This window comes from Amblyomma americanum, chromosome 9, assembly GCF_052857255.1.
Source record: "Amblyomma americanum isolate KBUSLIRL-KWMA chromosome 9, ASM5285725v1, whole genome shotgun sequence".
Lineage (NCBI taxonomy): Eukaryota > Metazoa > Arthropoda > Arachnida > Ixodida > Ixodidae > Amblyomma > Amblyomma americanum.
The window spans coordinates 126,892,468-126,911,776 of NC_135505.1; the positions used below are offsets into that span (position 1 = coordinate 126,892,468).

General features: G+C 42.9%; 1 protein-coding gene across 1 annotated transcript; it reads left to right on the top strand.

The window, feature by feature from the left end:
• The first annotated feature begins 3,611 nt into the window (after positions 1–3,611).
• Positions 3,612–15,884, top strand: LOC144104264 (5'-3' exonuclease PLD3-like). Its single transcript, XM_077637157.1, has 9 exons — positions 3,612–3,811; positions 6,411–6,588; positions 7,161–7,284; positions 9,741–9,874; positions 10,409–10,609; positions 12,101–12,240; positions 12,484–12,643; positions 13,692–13,794; positions 15,687–15,884. The coding sequence occupies exons 1-9, from the start codon at positions 3,666–3,668 to the stop codon at positions 15,857–15,859; spliced, it is 1,359 nt and encodes a 452-aa protein (XP_077493283.1). The 5' UTR covers positions 3,612–3,665; the 3' UTR covers positions 15,860–15,884.
• Positions 15,885–19,309: the final 3,425 nt, after the last annotated feature.

Below are 19,309 nucleotides of genomic sequence, written 5' to 3' on the forward strand. Positions count from 1 at the left end.
CTCGATGCATCACCATTCGTGCAGATAAAAGTTGATTTTGGTAATGTCAGGCATCCGACAAACACTGGTAACAAAATTTCGCCAACTTCGTACTTCTGCTTCTTGTTTTGTTGTTTTCGACAGCATGGCTTGATAATAATTATTTCGTCCCTTTCGTAGCACTGCGCGTTGAAAGTAAGTTATGGAGTGTGCGTGAGATCAAACCGCTTGTAGAATTTTCAGTTAGTATGCCTTGGTTGTGATTATTCTTTAATTTACAAACGTGCACATTTCTTGACAGCGGCGATGCCATTGCCGAACAATTTACAAAGCACGTGTCGTTTTTAAATGAACGCTGAGGATAAGTTCAAGTTTGACATTACCGGCAGAGTACCTCGTTTTAATGGCAAAAGATTACTTTCACGAAATAAGGGCTGTGTTATGGCATAAAAAGCACAGAGAATGAAATAATAGTACCATCTGCACCAGCTGCTTTTAGAGAAACTACGAAAACGTATACTTTTGTAAAATCTTATCATAAGGCCTAGGTTAGATAGCCATTCGCGTTCAAGCGTTAATGACGGAATCCTTTTTGCCATTCACATGATGAGCTCGAGTTCAGCGGCAGAAAAATTTGTTTGTTTTAAAACAAATGTTTTCACCTATATATCCGGCTTTTGCTGCTGAATAAACTCCAACATAATTACAAGGATCCAGGAATAAATTTTTAAATAGAACAAAAATTTGGTGAAGATTTTCTCACAGTCCTTTCAATTAGGCGTATTTTTTTGCTGCCAAAAGACTCTTATTTGAGGTAACCATAATAGTTAACCCGATTTTCCTTTGACCGTTTTCTGAAACATCTGGGTCAAGGCTTTTGTGTCTACAGTACCTATCAGGCGCAAATAAAGATCCGCGACCCCGTCTCAAACGTTTCATAACCTAAATATCTGGACTGTGACTAACCGATTAGTTTTATAGTTCTAGCCGCTACTTTGAAAAAAAGACAATTATATCGACGACGGGTAGGCGACGTTTGTACCTCTTGCAAGGGTAGCTTCCTAGAACACCTTATCCCGCTTTGGGGGTGTGCCTTTTTGTGACATGTAACATGTGTACGCACATGTCTACGCACATGTCTGTCTACGCACACCGTGATCAAGGCTGTTCTTATCAGAAACGCCACTCAAGACTTGGCGGGACTGAATGCATTGTCTTTGCAGCCCAACTTGGCAGCGCTCTGTATGATAAGATGGAATGCTTCAGCTGGGCAATTCCAGCACAAATAACGGAGATATTCGCTTAGTGACAAGATTAGAAGCGCATATTGGGCTCTAATGAAAAAGAGCAGTCTTGGCTTTCAATATTCACACTGTGGAATCTGAAATATCTTTATCTTCCCCTTACTATTCCTGCTCAAATCCTTCACTTTTAACGATGGTATGAAATTGCCCATTCTCCATGATGCGGGCTGCTTTTCTGCAAGTAACAACATGCAGTAAGTTTCAAAGCAACTGTACTTCAATTTCAAAATCCATCTTTTTCGCTAGCCGCGCGAGAGAATATGTTTTGAACTCCTAGCAAAACCTCTCACCGCTTAGCGATCACCGCGAGCATGGCGTCCAAGGTGGCGCCCCGTTAGCAGCACAGGACATCGGCCCTATGCCGGAAATGTATTGGCAAAGGCTGGTACTTTGTAGGACTAGTCTTTGTCGACACACTTCCAATATTGGACCGATGCCCTGTGCTGGTTGCGCCTCGTCTGGCACGGACCCCGCTCAGAAACAGGGGTGTGTCCGCGATTCTGCAGCATCTACACTTGACTTTGTAGATACAAATGACATCTTTGTACGAAAGCATCACGCTCATATCACAGACTTAGTTCGGACGGACCTGACCTGCGACCTACACGAAGTACCGATATGTTGCCGTCTGGAACAGTCATTTTCGCCGTTGCCAGGGAGATTCACTGCTTTCCGAGCCTCTCTGTAGATACCAAGCAAGTGCTGAATACTTCTGTGTCACCACCAGTGCAGCGCTTCGAGTTTTGACCGTGAGGCCTGGGATCGACCTTGCCAATGCACTGCGGAGTAGCCGGAAGCGCTTCGCTCCATGTTGTCCGTTATAGTGTGGAACCACTAATTAACGCCGTCATACTCAACCAATAATTTTGTACCTTGCCTGACCTTGAAGCTGACTTTAATCAACGTGCAGATATAAATAAAATATTGCCGCGACTCTGTTCCGAACCTGCAGCGGCGCGCACAGATCAGCTTCGATGACCACTGCACGAGAGTACTATGATATCGCCACAGCCGATCACGCCTCGTGTTAAACTGCGACACACTCTCACGCTGTGCATTGCACGTCGTTGTCCCTATCAACTTCAATATGGGCGCAAAAGCTTTCAAACGTCCTAATCGGGAAAATACAACATAAATAGATCTGTAACATTTAAAAAGCCTTTCTGAGATATAAACTCAGAAAACATAAATTGTATATTTTTTATGCTGCCATCTTTTTACTGCGTATATCTAATATCTCCGAATTCTTTCATGCAATCAAAAAGTTTGGGAATCAGATTTTCTTCTTCGTAAGAAACACATATCCTACTTTTTCTTTATGTCAATAAAAACAGAGGTCCATATTTGTGTTACAACAAAGCAACATTTATGAACTTATGTTGGATAGATTTTTTGCGCCCACCACCCTCAGATTATCTCTTCCCGCAGTATGGAAGGAGAGAAATACCGGCACAGCACAGCAGCCTTTACCTTAGGATGAGGCATTCTGAAGTAGTGTTACGCTTCTAAATGGCAAGTGCAGTCTCTCCTCAAAAGGGCGTATACGGTATTTCTAGCACGTAAATAAACTGCCCACCCCTGCCACAAATAAGGGTCGGTAAAATGCATAACCGTTTGTATGCTAACTTTGCAACAAATGTAAAAAAATATACCTGTCCCAAAAAAATTGTTAGCTGTCAAAACACAGCGTATTTCGCACTCCAGTTGCAAATTTTTCTACAAAAAAATCTTTGGGGCGTTCTTTTAGTCAATTCACAAAATTACGTAAGTTGTACAAAGGAAAGCAAATTTGTATTAAATGAAGGAGAAATTTTCATTCCTTCAAAAAGTAATAGCACATAAAAATCTTAATTCATAGCCGACACGCTTCTCGATCGCGTTTAAACAATTCTAAACAGCTGACTTGCACCATGAAGAGTGTAGCTTGCAAGCAAGGCCTCTAAGACTGCATGGAGGCAGCAAAAGTTATTCTTTTTATTTCTTTACACCTGAAAGCTATAGCACAGAAAAGCATTCCTTCTTGTTGTCCAGCCCTTAAACGCACATTCTTCCGGCTGGTTTTTCCAGCATTTGGTTCTGCTAAACAATGTCTCTCCTCATTTCCAGACACCCTTCCCTTTGTTCACACCGCACCTGAGTCTACGAACGAGGCGTCAGGTACTTGTATGTGAACAGTCGCTGTTCTCACCCTCACCCAAGTACGTTGCGACACGACACGCCCCCTGTAGCTTCGCTGCTACTGGCTGAATAATGTGGGCGGTGGTGCCTGTTGCTACAATCGCGCTGTAAGAGAGAAAGGGAATAGGGCAAAAAGCGACCTCCACGTGGAGGACGGCGCACATTCACCGACTGACCAGCGCTGCTCAGCGACAACTAAACACGATGTCCTCCACGCCACTACTTGTTTCCTGTATGTCCAGGGCCGTCCTTCTTGCCGCGTGCGCTCTGTCCTGCCAGGTCCTCTCGAAAGCTGGCGAAACGACAGCGGTGAACGCCGATGCCGGGCGAAATGCAGCCGATTCGTGCAGGTGAGTGAAGTCTGGAATACTCGGTAATCTCGATCTGCACATGTGCGCGGATTGCTGTTTTCCTGTCATTAAAGCCTTCAGCGTGTGGTCATAGGCTAAACATCTAGTCATGGAAACGTTTGCAGCGAAATGGCGATGGGCATGAGTTCGGAGGTTTCAACTCACCTTAAGTATGGAAACTGCAGAATGGCTTATGACGCTGCGAAGCCATACATGCGCAACATTCTAGGACAAAAAGTTTGAAAATTAGAAAAATTTAATATACTGTTATGTAAGCGTTGAAGCTTATGGTTCATAGTTCTGATCTGTAGCAAATTTTTTTTTAAGTGTTTTCCACAATCGCATGTAAAAGTGAAGACTAATAGAAAACCAGTAAGGAACGCTTTTGATGATAGCAGAAACGTTAATACATTAAAACGTTAATAAAGAAACGGGTGACCTGCGGATATATTGATTGCTACAGTGGAATGTTACATTACGCGAAAATATTGCGTCCATAAACGGTTTCACGCTCAAAAATGCTTTTGTCCAGACTTGTTGGATATTGCACTTCCCACAGCTATTGTATCTGTAGATTTGTTACAGTATTATGTAACACCTGCTTTCATACACGGTCATGAGCCATTGCTTGTCTCCGACTGTTTCCGACCTCCCTGTCTAGATGATTTTCTCAGTACTTCAGTTTTAAGCATGTTGTTGTGTGCATCTGGGATGCATGCTAGAGTCCGAATTTTTATTAATCTCCACTAACACGTATTCTGGTCCAGTCTCCTTCCCAATACATTCTGTTATTTTTCCAGTTAACAAGTATTCATCGGTCACTTGGAGTTTTATAATTATTAGCGAAGATTTATTGGTTCAGTAACTGCTTTAGTAACAGCCTCAGCAGCCCAAATAGACCGGGAGAGAGCACCGAGTGATTGCCTTGACGAGGATCAAGCTTAGAATATTACAGAGCGATTCTTGCACTTGCATATTTTGTTACAGTTTCGTCATGGAAAGCTCCGTAATTGACTCCGTACATAGAAATCTGCTAAGCTGATAGTCAGCTGATGGGTTAAAAAAAAGAGGAAATGTTTTTGATAAAGGTAGAAAGTTCCACATTTATTCATGTGGAACGCTAAAAGATTACCACTATTTTTCACCACCTCGTCGGGGTCCCATCGAGTCATGCTGAACAAAGAGGTTTACCGGCCGAGCGAGGCAGGACTCTCACTTACGGGGACGGAGTGATGGATGGACCAGCATGTGGGTGCATTTCGGGACGGGAAAAACCTCAGAGTAGCCACAAGTGGATGGTCTTAGTTCGAAGACTAGTCACTGGAGTAATGCCTTAGAGAGAGCAAGCAGGCATTCGATATTTATTTTTTGTTATCTGTATATGCAGCTGCTCGAAAAGAAATGAAAAAAATGACGTGCACAAAGGTTTGAATGAGTTGCTCCTGGTATGTGCTCGTTCTTTGTTTTTGTTGTTTTTATTTTCGGCTTTCTCTTTGTTATGTTCTATTTGTCGATAAGGGGCCTATAAAAATGCGCACCGACGAAGATTAACAATAGTTGAAAGTCTGCGCTTGTAGCGTAGCATTCGTTGGTGCTTTTCCACGTTGTCTAGTCTGAAAGTTACCACGCTCATATGCAGTATTATTTTATAGCCACTGAAGGGGGTGCTTAACCGTTTTTGTAATTTTGCGAAAGCAATCGTCAAGTGATCTGATGAAAATTCTATGCGATTATTGCAAGCTCAACCGTTGCTTCGGCTAACGATAGAAAATGCTTTTCTTGTCTTGTCAGTGTCATGTCCTAGTGCAAAGCACAACTGGTGCACACCGATCAGCTCGCTTAAGAGTTGAGAGAAAATTGCGTTGGCAGTATCTGCCAAATGGTTAGCTATTACGCATGAAATAGCACTACAATATGCCCCAAAAGCATTGTAAGACTAGCATCTTGTTCTATAGGAAAGAGTTGCAATGAAACTTGAGACTATGCTGTCGTACCCGACTGCAGTACCTTCAATGCTGTCATACAGAAAGTAACACTGAGCTCTTTGAGATATGATTACACATGGTCTTTTATCTCTATAGTGGCAAAATTTCGCACGGTGGTAGCCTCCAGCTCAGAGAGCATATTCTGTCGGTAGTATCAGTACACTGCCTGGCATGCACGACTATTCATTCAAATATAACCTCTATTTCACTTGACAGTCCTTCAAGGAAAACGCCAGCTTGCTTGCTATGTTCCGGAACATATTCAATTTTCCAAGGCTGTTCAAATTTTACTCTTATGGTAAGCATCTGGGTGATTTAAAATCAAAAACAAACCTTCAATCCGCGCAATGTTTATGAATCTCCCCATAGATAACACAGGACGCATCACGTGAATAAGGGAACGATCCACCTGAGAGCGGTGTTTCACACGTACTGTCTTAAAATTACTTCTGTTCAGAGCAAAATACTGAACAGTGGTGGCCCAAATGCGATGCATGCGAATGTCTATGATGGTGGCTCTTTTTCAGTGCCATTAGGAATGTCCATTTCTATTGATAGAGTATCTGTAAATGCTACATATATGTATGCTGAATGAATCATTTTTCTTTCTTTAGGTACACGATTGTAGAGACAATACCTGAGGGTCTGGCCTTTGCTGAAGGAAGCCCCAAGCATATGTCGACGTACGATGCGTGGAGACAGTTAATCAGCTTATCGACGTCCAGTATAAAGATTGCGTCTTTCTACTGGACGCTATCAGCTAACCTCTCAGTTTATCCGTCAGCGCAAATGGTGAGTCATTATGCAATCATCACTTTAATTCACAGTTACTGTAAGGCTGACTTGATAACGAAAGCATCTCATCGCCTCAGTTTTGGTGCCACTAGTTGAAATACATTGCATTATTTTTTGCTGCCGGGAAGTGGTTTTTATCTTCAATTAATCATTGCCCTCGGGAACGCGCTATGGGTTAGTGCAAGCAAGTTGCTCCGTAGCTGCGTTTTTTTATTGCTATAAATGGCTTGATGGACGCTACTAGGCATAGCGAAGGCTAAAAAAATAGAGAGGTAATTAGAAACTAATGGGGCCGTTACACTGCCGCATAGTTGTAATTTGCTGACAGCTTTGAGCACCGTTTCGTAATCATGATGGTGTAATAATCGTTAAGTGCGCGAAGGCTCCACTGTCAGCCGTTTGCGAATTATTCGAGCTGTAAAGAGCCGGGTGTCGTAGAGTCAATTAGAATTCATGCATGGCTTGAAAGAAGCTAACCTTACGCAGCATCAATATCTAGATTTGGGACTCACAGGCATCACTGGTACAACTGTACAGATACACTTCTCCTTCGTTTCTTCTAAAATTAGGGCGAACAAATATACCAGGACCTGCTGTACGCCGGCCGTAACAGGTCCATTGACATAAAGATCACGCAGAATGCGCCGAGCGACAGGTTTCCAAGCCTCGACTCCAAGAACCTTGCAGAAGAACGTAAGTTTTTGTTAGCCTTACTGCTATTTATTTCTAAATTTAGTAGTTAACCTGACCAGTTCGCAAGCAACTTTTGAAATCTCTGTAACTGTAGCAAGTAAGACGCTTTAAAGCGGCGTGTCGGTATACACTGAAATCAAGGGATCCCTTTGCCAGTAAACCCCAGTCACAGATATCGGTCCTTCTACATAGCAGTCCTGCTGCTGTATTATTGCTTTTCAGAATCACCTTGTTTCATTTACTTTCAACGAATTGACTGCACATTCAAAGCCTTTTTGCTGACAGTACTGCCAGGTTCATTCAAGAGAAATTAAGTGTGCGCTCTGGATATGAAGCACATTCACCTGGTACATCAGCACCTCATATGAACAGTCGTCGCCTTTCAGTGTGTAGCCCGGCTTAGCCGCACAAGTAAGGAGTAATTGCGTTAGCCTATGAAAGAACTAGCCAACTGCGCACGCGCAAAGCAACCACAAGCGCTAAAAAACAACGAACACATCCTGTTGCCCATAGCAGTTATAATTCAGGCATCTAAACCAACATACAAAGTGTCGACTTTTCATAAAATGCTTCTTCTGCGGCGTGCTACCATCGACATATCTGATTCCTCAAGTTCATGTCCTCATCGCCATGCCCTTACCATCAACACCGAGTCGACACGAACGACAACGCCGCGATTTGGCAGAATGTGCCGCATGTAGATATTACTGTAAATCTGGCCGCAGAAGTGGATTACTGGCATGCGTCGCTTTCCTGGTACAACTTGTTTGGTCTTTTCTATCTCTTTTAGCATAGCGGAGAAAAAAAAAACACTCAAAATACGCAAGAAAAAGCACTCAACACTCAATGACAGTTATTAAGCGCTAAAAATGCTGAAATTGGGTTTTCTTCTGGCCACGAACGGATTCTTATTTTCGAGAGGCAGAAAGAGATGATAGCAAGATAATTCAAACAGCGCTAGATAACAGGACCAGAAAGAGGAAGAGACAAACACGGCGCTGAACTTACAACTGATTTATTTGAAGTAAGAGGTCAATTTATACGTACAAAACTGGGCACGCATGCGCACTGTCATGCATCGATGATCAGATAAAAAATCCAAAATGCGAACATACATAGGTGATGTATGTGCCTTCCAATCTACCTTTTGTGTAGCAATGTCATTTCCTTCGCTGACAAAATTAAAGAAGTTTTGCTAACGCAAATGTTAGATTTTCTGATGATATACATATCCAACTGTAGATTTTCTGATGATATGCATATCATCAGAAAATCTACAGTTGGATATGTATATCATCAGAAAATCTAACATTTGCGTTAGCAAAACTTCCTTAATTTTCTCAGCGAAAGAAATGACATTGCTACACAAAGTTTAGATTGGAAGGCAAATACACCACGTGTATATGTTGACATTTTGGATTTTTTTAACTGATCATCGACGTATGACAGTGCGCATGCGTGCCCAGTTTTGAACGTATAAATTGACTTCTTACTTCAAATAAATCAGTTGTAAGTTCAGAGCCGTGTTTATCTTTTCCCGCTTTTGGACCTGTTGTCTAGCGCTGCTTGAATTTTCTGATACCATGGAACACCAACTTGCCCAATCTGCCGTCCTTCTACAGAAAGAGATGACATTGACAAGAAATTAATCAACAATTGCATTATTAGTCCGCGTGCATTCAAATACGACTCAACAACAAATAATCACTTGCAAGACAGTTTCGTTGAAGAGGTTGAATGCCACTTTTAAAAATTTAGAAGAAAAATGCTTGGCGTTCTCAATGTAAATTTTAATATTTCAAATATTTTGCAAACAAACACCTTAATAAGGACAAAATCCAGATGCGCAACAAGCGGTCCCGAATACACAAGTGGTTCAAGGCAACCCTAACATAAGCATGTCATGAACAGGCGCTGTGACGCTAAAGTATTATCCAGGAGAATGACGCGGTGCATATCAGTGCCCCAGATACTATATGCAAGAATGTTTCGCAAGAGGCGCTTGCGCGTTTGATCAGTAGCTGAAAGCAAGTGCATCCTACATTCAAATAGTCCTATAAAGCTTTAATGCCGAATGCTGGCTTACCCGCCATCTTTGCCCACGTTTGCGTCATGCTAGTGCAAGGAACTTACCGGGGCTCATTAACGGAGAATGTTATAGCAAAGCAGTAATGAAAATCGTCAAGGCATCATTACTGACAGCTATACTTCTCTGATTCTGACCTTCACGCCCTTATTAGCCATAAGCTGGAAGTAGAAAGCACAATGCGGCTGTAACCCCCTCAACTACTTTCTTGCTTTCATTGTTTCGTTAGGAGCTCCAATAACATCGCAAGCATCCATTGATCAAGTTGCCTTGCAGTTACATCCTTCGCATTTCCTTTGCTCCCCTTCTGTACTGTGTCCTCTCTCCGGTACGATTCCTGCTATTTCTCTTTTCTCACACGTGCTTACAGAGGCAGCTGAAGTACGCAGCCTCAATTTGACACGGATTGGGAAGACGGGAGTGCTGCACACGAAGTTCTGGGTGGTAGATGGAATGCACGCCTACATTGGAAGCGCTAATATGGACTGGAGGGCACTCGCACAGGTAGGTTGAGTGGACCCTTTTCAAGCCTCTCGCACCTTTGCACCAGCCCGTTGGGATAGCTGAATGTTAGGTGCAATGAAATTTAATTTCATACCCTTTAAAAGAAGCTGCTTGCAAATGAAGTTGCAGCGCCCACCAAGTACTTATTCTCGGGCTGCCTGTATTTGTCATTTCCTTTCGCAGCTGTGCTTCCACAAGGTTTGAAATTTCAGTTTCTAACTATTTAAAAAAAATTCGACTTTCTGTAAACGAGAGGGTATTATCCAAGAAATACTGAGAACTATAGCGGCCAATGATGCTATTTGCTGATGTACACGAAGTTGTGTTAATACAAGTAGGCACTATCGTAACGATATTGACATGCGATTAAGAATGCTGAATGGGTGTTACTACGAAATCACCCAAATCGCCTTATCTGTACTAATATTCGAGATGACCGAGAATATATACAGAGCCTTGATTGGAATGTGACGCTCTTCTACCTTGACCTCTAATACAATAACTTCACTTTTTATTTACTGCACGTCTCTTCAGGTGAAGGAAGTCGGCGTATTGATAACCAACTGCACTCTTATGGCCACGGACCTGGAGAAAATATTTGAAGTGTACTGGTTAATGTCGGACGACAACGCCAAGCTTCCAGATGCATGGCCTGCTAATCTCAGCACATCCGTAAACAGCTCTAATCCTGCGTCTATCGACCTTAATGGGACGCGCTCGCTCACCTATATATCGGTAAGCTCCGTGAGCCTACACTTTGGGAATAATCTGTATAATGTCCTGACGGCTGCATCTCAGCTGTGCTTTGGTTACGACATACGTGTTATTCAGCGCCATCAAAAACAATAGTCCTCCGCTACAAACTGCTCAAGAACCCCGCTAAAGGTCTTCACGGAAGAATTTTATCAAGCGGCAGTCATAAAATCTCTCCTCCAAGCTGTCTAATACAGAATCATGTCTTTTTCATCCGTTGCTCACGTGTTATGTATTTATCTCAAGTGCATCGGCTGGTTTCACATAAACGAATATGGAGCACTGCGCCTTTATGAACAATATTACTCGCATGCACATGGCAGGCCATCTTCCTTTAGACTACACCCTTAAGCATCGTCCAATTTTCTCATCTTATCAGATACGAACGCCACCCACAGCCACACAGGGATAAAGTGCAAACATGCTATCAGCATACATTTCTGGGCTGCCCCATGACGATGTAATCATCAGCACACTTTTGCTTCCTTTTGTTCACGACTTTCGGATTTTAGTCTTATCTAGGGTTGGCGCCAGGGTCTGCATAGAACAAATTATCGAATATGATCTTCGGGCGTGCTCCAAATAAGGGATTAGTAGATAACGGTTTAAAAGATAAGTACTTTGCGGCTGAGCTCAAGCTATTTTTTTTCCTCCTGATGATGCTCATGATTTCAACATTGATCTTCTCTTTCCATTTTTTAGCGCAGGCCAGTGCGCCCATGGGAACAGGAAAAGGGAAAAAACGTGCTTTTGCTCGCGTTAAAGAAAATTTAAATTCTCACTCTCAATCTTTTTCTTTCATTCCAAGATCACATGAATTATGGGAGGAGGAAATAGGCATTCCAAATAAATTTAATTCAGCTCGCAGTTCAGCATGAATGCGCACACTATTCTTTTCTTTCTTTCTGCCATTTTTTTCAAGTTGAGCTTTCTTTCTTCATTCCTTTCGTATTTTGTTCTCGATTACTTAAGAGGTTGACAGAGCCACGCTGGAAGAAAAATTACAGACGACCGCTAGTGTAAGAAAAAGGGTGAGAATTGGGAAAGATAAGCAATTTGCAGAGGGCTCTAGGTAGCCCAAGTTCGATATGAGCGAGACAGGACTTTGCCTTGCAAAGCACTTAATTTAGAAAACAATCCTATAAACTCATGCTGTACTCCTTATGAAGCGCTCTAACGTTCTGCTGTGCAGAAAAAAACGTGTTGCACACACATTTCTGCATATCTCTACAAAATCGTCGAGGTCTTACGGAACCGCTCTGTGTTTTTTGCCTTAGTATGGCCCGGATTTTCGCACACGTGACCACTTATCCTGCATATTCAGAGTAAACAGCGATTCTTTTACCAAGCAAAAATGCTTTGGGTTGTTGTTTGCACCGCTGTTTAACTCAATAAGGCAAACGCATTGTTCATTCAACCATTATTTGAACCGAGATGTTTCTGATCGATGGTTACGACATCCTTCGTTTTCAGAGTGCTCCTCCATACTTTTCGACCACCGGCAGGACGGAAGATTTCGATGCCATTGTTGATATCATCAATAGCGCCAAGAAATTTGTATATGTCGCGGTCATGAACTTCTTACCCATCGACTACTATTCGAAGAACAAAACGTAAGACATTAGTTCGGCAAACTCTACATTAAGAGGTAGCTTATTTCACGATAAAACTACTCAAAACGTTTGTAAAGCAAGAGAGTTTTTCTAAGCCTTTAGAAAAATCGCATTGTTTTCTTTTCATTTGAATCTTAAACGCATAAGAGCAAAGGAAAACTTCGGTTCGTCTTCTTCGATGGCGCTATGTCATACGCCCGCCTGTGCTGTGACCGTAGCTCCAAATTATCATTTTTCTTTCAGGTTCTGGCCGTTGCTTGACAATGCGTTGAGGCGCGTCGCCATTGAAAATGGTGTCCACGTCCGTCTGCTTGTCTCCAGATGGAGCCACTCGAAGCCAGTCATGTGGAGCATGGTGGAATCGCTAGCCGCCATCAATTCAAGCAAAATCTTCATCGAAGTGGTGAGAATGCACTGCACTCCGATTAGCAGCTCGACATACATGTGGTGAATTAAAGCCGATAGCTAACACAAGAAAATAAACCACATGACGCTTCTCTCCTGTGGCAGTTTTCGAAAAGCATTTCATGATTTCGCCTACACCCTCCCCGCCATTTCCCGTCTGCGCTGTAGTGAGATAGATGCTGCCGCGGCTTTAAGGACGGAAAAAATCCCGCACAGGAATGGTAGGCGCACGTATCACAAGTGAGCGTACTCTTCCGCTCACTAGCGGTAGACTCGAGTATCACAAGGGAACATACCCGCACAATTGAGAAGCAACAAATTCAGAGGCTTCGCGCACGTTTTAGAGTTAGAGTTATCCGTATATGTGACGTCCCCTGAAGCACACACCAAACTTTGTCCGCAGGGGAGCGAAAACTGGTGACGGTGGTGAAGGAATCTGGAACTACCCTCGTTGTCTTTGGGTGAGGAGAGGGCTTACCGGTCATCACGTGACCACCCCTTGGAAGCTTCGTGCTACCTTTGCAGTCACCGGAAGGGACGCGAAATCGAGAGACGCCAACATAAGCTTCGAAAAGCTTCTCGGGCGCTGCTTCTAACCGGGTGGTGAAAGCCCACAAACATGCGGAGGGTGAAACGCAGGGAATACGCGCCGACCTAAAACATAAACTCTGTACCTGCACATTCATATACGTGCCAAGTCACCATAAAAATGTAAATATCGATGCATGCATACGCAGCACAGGTGTCGGCGACTTTTTCGCATTATGCGACGTGGTGCTAACATTGCGTAATTTTTTATTGATCATTCCTTCAGACATAACAATGGTTTTTAAACACCGCAAATTTATCGTCAGTGTTCCTCATTGTATGTTTTTCTGTCCTTCAACGCAGACTTCTCTATCTTTGATTGTGACAATTAGCCGTGCGTTATCCAAAAAAGGAGACGTTAACACTGCAATGGCATTCCGCCTCTAATTATTGCTTACTTTTACAAACTGAAAAATTAGCACTCAGAAAAATGACATTTATGCTTCTTTCACTTTCAGAAAGCAATGCAGATCCCTAAGGATACAGACGAGCAACGTCGAATTCCTTACGCCCGGGTGAACCACGCCAAAATGATGGTCACAGACAAAGCGGCGTATGTTGGTAAGTGTGCGTGTAGTTCCCGCCCCCCCCATGAAGTGTGAACTTCTTTCAAAGTCTTCACCAAAACTTCTACAAAAAAGCTCGACCTAACTGAAAACAAGAAGTAAATTCATAGGAAAACATTATCGAATAAATATGCCATCAAATGGTAACTAAAGGCAACTTCTGAGCTTTGCCTCAGATTTTTAGCTGATGATCGCTTTCAATTACCAGAACTCCCGCCTCCCATACCAGTAACTTTGTTCGCAAATATAAGTGAAATACTTGCAAAGCAGCAAGAAACAAACAACTTGAATGGAATTGGATCTCTTCAACTTAAGGCGGTGTTTAGCGAGGCGTAGTGAGGAGGGCATCATTCGCGCTTCATCAGATCTGGTAAAAGGGTGGATACTTGTCATTTTTTGTGCATGATAATTCAATGTGAATGATAGGCTTTGAGAACATAGTTGTGACTAGCAAATTATATGCGCTAAAGTTTTTTCACCATAGTGCCACAGTGTCATTGTATACCGGTGCTAGAAAAATGCGTTGTTTTAAAGATGCGTAAAAACCAGTTGACGCGTGAAATCATTGAGGCCGAATGCATCGCAGTTTTATGGAAAAAATGTGTAAGCAAACCTTCTGTGGCACTGTTATCACAAGAGCCTGCGTACGTCTCTGATATTTGTTGCTAGCTCGCTTTTCCTCCGCTGATGGTCAAGCAGGGATTATTTGCCATAAAAACCGCGTTCCTTTGCACATTCAATCACTGCTCGAAGTTATCGCTGTGTGTGTGTGTCCTGACTGTCCGTATCTAGCTCGCGCTTCATATTTCTTTTCTATTTGTTAAGCTGATCAAAACCAAATCAGTTTTCTCCGAGCAAGCAGAGTGTAGAACAACGGAATGTTGAAGATTGTGGCGCAGGCTAGCAGTTGCAGTGTTGCCCGCAGAAAGGATCCTATCTATGTGAAGGCTATAGGGAGTTTTAGACTGCACAAAAATAATACCTATGATTAGAACACCGCGAAGTTATTCTGGCTTAAATTACGACAGCCTAAAGTAGATGTTTCGTCAAGATACGCGAATGTCTAAAGATCAAGATCCCGTTCCACGTGGCACTCGCGGTAATACAGGACGTGTTACATCCACCGCTGTGAACGAAGTGTGGCGCTGGTAAACACTCTCAAAGTTAAGGTTGCACATACCGTAAATACCTCCCGAAAGCAGAAGATTGGATAGGCTTCTCCGTAGCTCAGTTGGTAGAGCACCGGACGTGAAATTCGGAGGCCGTGGGTTCGGAGCCCGACGGCGGCATGTGGTCGTTCTTCTTCTACTTTCTAATCAACTATATTTCTGCTATAAATAAATTAATAAATGATTTGCCATTGATCAAAGCTGTAAATAAAAAAGGTAAAAGCAATCCCCTATGCTCCTTTGTTTCGGCAACTGTTTGCTTGCTTGATGCGTGTGACATAACGAGTCCCTCACTTTCCTTGCGTTATCTGCCCATGAACACATGCATGGTGTCATATGTTAATCCTGTTCTGGTCTTAGGTACATCTTTTAGATGATAAGCATCATACATAAGGAACACTTCTGCACTGCTCTCTGCCAGCCGTCAGCCAGGCGTTAACATTGAAAGTTGTGAAGGTTTACGTCTCGAAGCGACAGATGAGCAATGAGGGACGCTTTAATCATTCGCGAAGAATATTTGTCAAGAACAAAATATTTGTGTACACCCTTAGCCGGGTTTCAGTGAAACACAACAATTTTGTTTCGTTTTCTACGCAAAAACTACCTCCGACCAATTTGCTGTTCGCAGTCAAAAGCAGGGTTATAACATCATTGCACGGTCTCTGTGTAAAAACTTGGGCATATATCCTGATGCTATTTTTTTCTATATTCCACACAGGGACGTCGAATTGGGAACCGAGCTACTTCACCAGCACTACTGGGGTTGGTCTCGTTTTAAACCAAGACTCGGACGACTCCTTCAGAGGAGAACTGAAAGCCATTTTCGAACGTGATTGGAACTCCAATTTCAGCTACTACATCAGACCTTTTAATAAAAGAAAACGATTTTGACTCCTCAGAAGCGCATCAAGCGACACACGCCTACAACATTCTGCTCAAGTGTGGCTGGAAAAAAGCATTCACGGTTCTTGCCTTTACCCCGGCCAGGTAATAGCAATAGCCCTACCAACTCCTGTTCTTTGCCGGAAAGGCCCTACATCCAGGTCTTGAGGTATAAAATACATAGCCAGAGATGAAAATTCCTCACTCATTGAGAGGGAAACACGGGAGAGCTTCATTTTCGTTGGTCACAGCGTGACCACGTAATGGAACACACTGCTGTGCGGTAAGATAACTTCAGTGAATACCAAACTGTCACGCGGACCAGTAGCCACCACGCAGCAAAGCCAACCTATGCTGCCCGATATATGATCATTGTTATTCATCATGATAGTGGGCGGTGTTGGTGTTGATATCGTGAAGTGAATTGTCTTAAATTGAGTATATCGGCAGATACTCCACATTTCTAAGTCGAAACGAATTCCCTACCACTGCCCCAGAAAGCCGAGGTAATCCGAAAACTTCAAGTATAGCTTTGCTGCCCCAGCCGCTCAGCTTATCAGCCTGCAAAAAACAGTGTGAGTGACCTCTCATTACGGTCCCTGTCTTCAATTGCGTTAGTCTCCTTCCAGATACTTTATCTTGTGCCATGGTCTCAAATACTTATCGATATACACATGTTGCTTTATACTTGAATGTGTCTAACGGTAAGATGTAGGCTGGGTCGAGTGCGTTGCAGTAGCGGCATGATATTGTTGTGCATAATAGGAAGACATGCCTAAAGAAGAGTGCCTGATCGATTGACACAAGCCTACATTCCTCTAACCCTGAGAAAACGTAATGCTGTCAGGCTTTGTTGATATAGGGACGTTCAACAAATCCTTAATGCCAATCCTCTCTTTAAATTTAACCATGAATAAACTTTGCTGTAGCTTCGCAGTTTTGTCAATAATTATAGTGGAATGAATCAAAGAGTTCAGCGAAAAAAAATAATTGCAGGTGAGAAGTACACAAGCAAAGCAAGCAAAAGGCTTGGCGTAGAAGCCTCTTGAGACATCAGACCAGATAAAGAACACAAATTGATGTTTCTCACCTCAGCAGGGGTGAATTCTGTCGTTAGATGGCGCAAAGAAAAATGCTGCACAAGCGGATTCGACTACCAATTAGATGCAAATATTACACGCGTACACTCTCAGCTCGCCCTCATCCTACACGCGTTGCAAACTTGTGCCATGTTGTGGAGGTAGAATAATTGTTTTTGTATGCTTATAATTTCAGTGCAAGTAAAAACAAAACTCTTCACCAAAGAAAACGATCTGTCAACTCCGGCGTTTCAACAGCAAAGCATAATCAACAACCGACCATGCGCTGTGTAGCGCTTATCCTCCTCAAGTACATTGTTCACTTTTTCTATCATTTTACTATATAAGAACACATCCTGTCATTTCGTAATTACAATACGTTCGAATGTGGACTCTCGGGGCTTTACTCTCTGGGCTCGTTAGGTGACAGAAGACGAGAGATTTAGGCATAGTAGCGGCGCAAAAAAAAACACACACAAGAGAAGAATAGACACCGAGCGTCTTTGTGTGTCTCTCGGTGTCTATTCTCTTTTTTGTGTTTTTTTTGCGCTGCTACTATGCCTAAGACAAGTAACCAACTCGCCCAATAGCTCATTCTACTGAAGACGAGAGGAACCTGTAAAGAGTTACTTGTTTGTTTAACAGCTTCAGAATCGTGTTGGATCTCATCAGGTGTTTTGGGTGAAGGCGCTGCTTTTTCATCACGTTCACGGGAACTCCTGATTATTAAAATCCTTGCAGTAAAAACAAAAAGTTTTAGCTGCTTTCTTCTTAACAGAAGTTGATAGCATGACACAGTGGTGCAGTCTTTATTCGCTTTTTCTATTTCTACGATCAAGTAAAGCTGTGATGAATAGCCGATGTTTCGTTCCATGACTTGTTCAGGCTTTGATGCGTCTGCAGGAGAATTACAGTGTACGTTATCACGGCCGCTGCCATCTGCAAAGAAAAGAACACACCAAAGATATATATCATTTGTTTCTCTTCCTGGTGCCTCTGCTACTTTCGGCTGCATCGAATCGAACCGAGAGGAAGTCTTATTTACACACTCTTATCCCAATTTCCCATTCAGGGCAACAGAAAATACATTTCTCGAGATTAATATGAGAGATTGCAAACACAGATGACAGACAGAGAATTTCAGAACAACGAGACGCGCGTCGTGTCACAAATTGCGTCACGCCGAATTTCTGAGACACAGCGAGTGCCATCACAGCAATCAAGAAGCCTGTGGATTTTTCGCGCAAGCTATCTGGCCAAGCATCAAAGCATGTTCCTGTCAGTTAGCACTGATTGTCTCATGATACTCAAATTTGCCATAAACGGTGCATTTTCTAAGTGCGAATTCTTGGCTGGAATAAATTGCTGCGGGGGACACCACGTTTTGCACAGTTTGTTAGAAAATCAGTGTTTTCGATGGATTTTGTCGCCTACAAGAATTCTGTCAATAGTTCACAACTTAAAAATAAATGTCATACGGTGGTACGGGCTCATTTTAGATAAAGACTGCTGCTACGCACGGATTTCCGCTCAACGAAATGCCTTTCACAAAGACGCCAGAATATTGAACTTAAATACAGACCACTGTCTCAGCAGAAACCGCGTATGCGTTCATATTTTCTAGATATCACCAACGTGAGTATTCACTACGAAATGTTTTTAAGCTCCCAATCTCGGTAAAGTAAGGCGAACATCTCCGTACACAGCGGAGGACATGAAGCTGAATATGGAGGCGGACACAAAGCGAATCTTACCCAGATATTTCGAAACTTTCCATCTGAATAGTACCCAAGGAAAGACAAAAAAGTGGTAGGACTTTATCGTAGCTAAACCAAGTAGACGAGCGAAAGCAAGTGTTTAGCCTGATTATCTCACGGCTTTGCTTTGCTGGGTCGTTCGCACGTCTGGCCGACGACCCTTCATCACTTCGCTTCAAGTACTGTGGGCTCTTTTGTATGTGCCTTCTAGAACACTTGTTCCTTTGCACGTTTGCTCGTAGCCTGCGCTTGGGATTGTGTTTCTTCTGTCGTCCGCGCGTTTTTTTGCGCTGCAAATTTTTCTTCTGTGATGAACCAACAAAGCCAAATCACCACCCTTCATCAGTTCGTCGCCAGCGCTTGTGCTTGTGTTTCTTCTGTCGTCCGTGCGCTTTTTTTTTTACGCTGAAAATTTCTTCTTTTACGATATTGGACTCTGGTTAATCTCTGAGCGAGGTTTCTCTGATCTGATCTGTTCGCGCCGCAGATAGCAGTTGATGAAGACAACCATGTGCAATGCACTACGTGACACTGCGTTCCAGTTTAAGGAAGTTGACATCTCAGCAAGTAGGTAATGCATCACAAAGAAGTTTAGCGCACTCATGACGAACTACAAGCGTTTT

Coding starts and splice junctions, on each gene's coding strand:
- LOC144104264 (XM_077637157.1), top strand. CDS start 3,666: ATGTCCTCCACGCCACTACTTGTTTCCTGTATGTCCAGGGCCGTCCTT. Junction 3,812..6,410: donor AATGCAGCCGATTCGTGCAG/GTGAGTGAAGTC, acceptor TTCTTTCTTTAG/GTACACGATTGTAGAGACAA. Junction 12,644..13,691: donor GCAAAATCTTCATCGAAGTG/GTGAGAATGCAC, acceptor TTTCACTTTCAG/AAAGCAATGCAGATCCCTAA.